Source organism: Bison bison, unplaced genomic scaffold (genome assembly GCF_000754665.1).
Source record: "Bison bison bison isolate TAMUID 2011002044 unplaced genomic scaffold, Bison_UMD1.0 scf7180017864381, whole genome shotgun sequence".
Classification (NCBI taxonomy): domain Eukaryota; kingdom Metazoa; phylum Chordata; class Mammalia; order Artiodactyla; family Bovidae; genus Bison; species Bison bison.
The window spans coordinates 1,991,533-1,994,878 of record NW_011494953.1 but is presented as its reverse complement, the minus strand read 5'-3'; the positions used below and the strand labels follow the sequence as shown (position 1 = coordinate 1,994,878).

The window sequence follows — 3,346 nt, the reverse complement described above, 5'->3', positions numbered from 1 at the left end:
GTGACTGCAGCCATGAAATTAAAAGACGCTTACTCTTTGGAAGAAAAGTTATGACCAATCTAGATAGCATATTGAAAAGCAGAGACATTACTTTGCCAACAAAGGTCCGTCTAGTCAAGGCTATGGTTTTTCCAGTGGTCATGTATGGATGTGAGTTGGACTGTGAAGAAAGCTAAGTGCCGAAGAATTGATGCTTTTGAACTGTGGTGTTGGAGAAGACTCTTGAGAGTCCCTTGGACTGCAAGGAGATCCAACCAGTCCATTCTGAAGGAGATCAGCCCTGGGTGTTCTTTGGAAGGAATGATGCTAAAGCTGAAACTCCAGTACTTTGGCCACCTCATGCGAAGAGTTGACTCATTGGAAAAGACTCTGATGCTGGGAGGGATTGAGGGCAGGAGGAAAAGGGGATGACAGAGGATGAGATGGCTGGCTGGTATCACCGACTCGATGGATGTGAGTTTGAGTGAACTCCGGGAGTTGGTGACGGACAGGGAGGCCTGGAGTGCTGCGATTCATGGGGTCGCAAAGAGTCCGACATGACTGAGCGACTGAACTGAACTGATCTGATTCAGGGTATGTGTAAGTGTGTGTGAAGGAAGTCTGGAGTTTAGACTAGCAGACTGGAGGGTTATAGTTCCTGCTTTGTATGTGGTGTGCAGGGAGGGCCGGGCTGGAAACGGATCTACACCTTCCGTTTCCTGGGACTCTCAGGGAAGAGATGACAATGCTATCCTTAAACTGCAAAAACTTGAGGAGGCAGGCTATGAGGAGGCGGCATCTGCTGCTGGCGTGGTGTGGGCAGAAGGTGGGGAAGATCTGGGCTGTTTGGGATGAATGTCCAGTCCAAGCAGCCTTGGTTCTCTCCCACTGTGGTATCTGAAGCTGGCCTAGATGAGGCCCCGCTGTGGAAGGAAAGGTCAGAAGAGCTTGGCAGTGACCCGGTTACCCCCAGAGTTCTTATCCCCAGAGGTCCGAGGTGCCACAAAGTCGAAGGTCACGTGATGTTTGACCCGGCCTTTGCCTTTGCTCCAGAGGGCGATGAGGCCAAAACAGAGGGTCACCGAGGTGAGGAAGGGGAGGAAGCCAACCGCCAGCACCATAGCTATACCTCTGCTGTCCAAGAAGAAAGGCCCTGGGATCCCTGGGGAGGTGCTGTTGGGGTCAGAGAGAGTGCCATTCGGTGGTTCAACTTGGATCACTTCCAGCCAGGTCCTCAGGGAGTCATTCCCCGCCACGTTGCTGACCACACAGACATAGGCCCCTCTGTCCCGGAGTTGCACAGAGCGGATCTCCAGCGTCCCATCCTGAAGGACCCTCACTCTCCCAGCCCTCCCCAGCCGAACCCCCTGAGGCCTCATCCAGGAGACAGTGGGGGCTGGGTCCCCATCTCCAGAGCAGGAGAAAACGGCGTGCCCCCCTTCCTCGGCCATGACCCAGCGCGGCCCGGATTTTCGGATCAGGGCTGGTCGGCAGGTGAAGTGCCCTGGAGGTAGGATGTCTGCAAACTCCCTCAGGCTCTTCCCCTGGACGTGCTGGGGGCCAGCACAGGCAGGTGGGGTAGAGCCAAAGTCCAGGCGGCGGCGGAGGCGGAGCAGCCAGAGGAGGCGGCAGTCGCAGGTCAGGGGGTTACCTGACAGCCTCAGGGTGACCAGTTTGTCTGGAGAAGGGAAGGCTGTTTCCTCCAGTGTCTGAAGGGCGTTGTCTGCCACATCTAGGAGGTGGAAGGCCGTCAAGCCATGGAAGGCGTGGGCCGCGATGGAGGTGAGGCAGGCACCCGACAGTCGGAGCTCCTGGAGCCGCACCAGGGAACTGAGCCTGCGGGCTGGGATGGCCGAGATGGGGTTCCGAGAAAGATCCAAGGCCCTGAGGAAGCTCAGGTGGTGCAGTGCTTGGAAGGGCACCGAGCTCAGGTTGCAGTGGGTGATGGCCAGGCTGCTGAGATTGAGCCCGCCCAGGCTCCCTGGCTCCAGAGCCTCCAGAGCTGGCCAGTGGTGGATCTCCAGCTCCCTTAGCTGCCCCAGCCCCCGTAGCGCCCCCGCTGGCAGCCTCCCGATGTCCAGTTCTTGGAGCTTCAGGGCCCCCAGTGCTGGGAGGCGGGCCAGGGCCGGGCCAGGCACGGTGCTGAGGTTGCAGCGCTCCAGGGTGAGGGTGCTCAGTTTGGCCAGCCCGGCAAAGGCTCCCGGAGCCACAAACACCAGGTGGTTGTCCCCAACCTCCAGCTGCTGGAGGCTGCCTAACTCCCTGAAAGCACCGTCAAGGAAGAGGACGATCTGGTTGAGGCGAAGGTCCAGCAGTGTGAGGGCAGACAGGCCCGCAAAGACCCCGGGCCCCATGATTCGCAGCCGGTTGCCCTGCAGCCTCAGGGTGAGCAGGCTGCGCAGGCCGTGGAAGGCCCCTGGTTCCAGGGTGGACAGCTGGTTGTAGCTCAGGTCCAGTTCCCGGAGCTGGCCCAGGCGGGAGAGCATTCCCTGCTGAAGCCCCCACAGGCGGTTCCCACTCAGGTCCAGGAGCTCAGTGTCTAGTGGGAGTCCCCCTGGGACAGCCTCCAGTCGCCGGTGGGCGCAAAGCACTGCCTGGGGTTGGGAGGTGCAGTCACACACAGCAGGGCAGTTGCCGCTGCTCCCCAACGCCGGCAGGAGAAGCAGGAAAAAGACGGGGGGCCATGGGGGCCAGGCTTGCTTTGGAGCTGTGGCCACAGCCATGCCCTCTTTGTTCCTGGAACAGAGGATGACATGGCCCTTTTTGGAAAGTGGCTCAGATGATGGGTACCATGAATTTCCCTGAGCCTCTGTAGAGGAGAGGGATTGAGCTACCTGTCTCAGCGTGGCCGGGTAGTGTGCAGACACAGGAGAGAGTCTGGCGTACATCCCCTGGAGCCTCCTCTTTGGGGATTCTCTGCTCCCCTCCACCACCCCTGGGTAACAGGCTGAGTGCTTACTAGCTCATGGAACCCTAGTCCAGTGGGGAAGGTTTTATGGAAACATGACAGGAAGCAGCAGGGAAGTAACTTTTGAGTTTCCCTCTATCTCAGAGATCCAGAAATACCAGGTCCCTTCTTCTGAGAGCTGCTCTCCTAGTCTCTGCCCTGACCCTCTCTGCCCACCCTTCTCTCATTTATCTGCCACAGCTTTGTCTTAGGCTTACGGGGGTCATATCCCTGGATCCTGATCTGAGAGAGGCCTCACCTTGACTTAAGTCATCCAAGCCTGGGAAGCATGTGGGCATCAATTTGGCCCCCCAGGCTCCACTCACGGCCTCTCTGCCTTCCTCCAGCCTGGCCCAGGGCCCGAGGCCCCAGACTAACACAAGGCAATCTCCCCAGAACGCCTTATGGATGACAGCCAAT

General features: G+C 58.5%; 1 protein-coding gene across 1 annotated transcript; it reads right to left on the bottom strand.

Moving 5' to 3' along the window:
- Positions 1–627: 627 nt before the first annotated feature.
- On the bottom strand, positions 628–3,247 carry LINGO4 (leucine rich repeat and Ig domain containing 4). The gene has a single exon (XM_010857479.1). The coding sequence runs from the start codon at positions 2,865–2,867 to the stop codon at positions 918–920; it is 1,950 nt and encodes a 649-aa protein (XP_010855781.1). The 5' UTR covers positions 2,868–3,247; the 3' UTR covers positions 628–917.
- Positions 3,248–3,346: the final 99 nt, after the last annotated feature.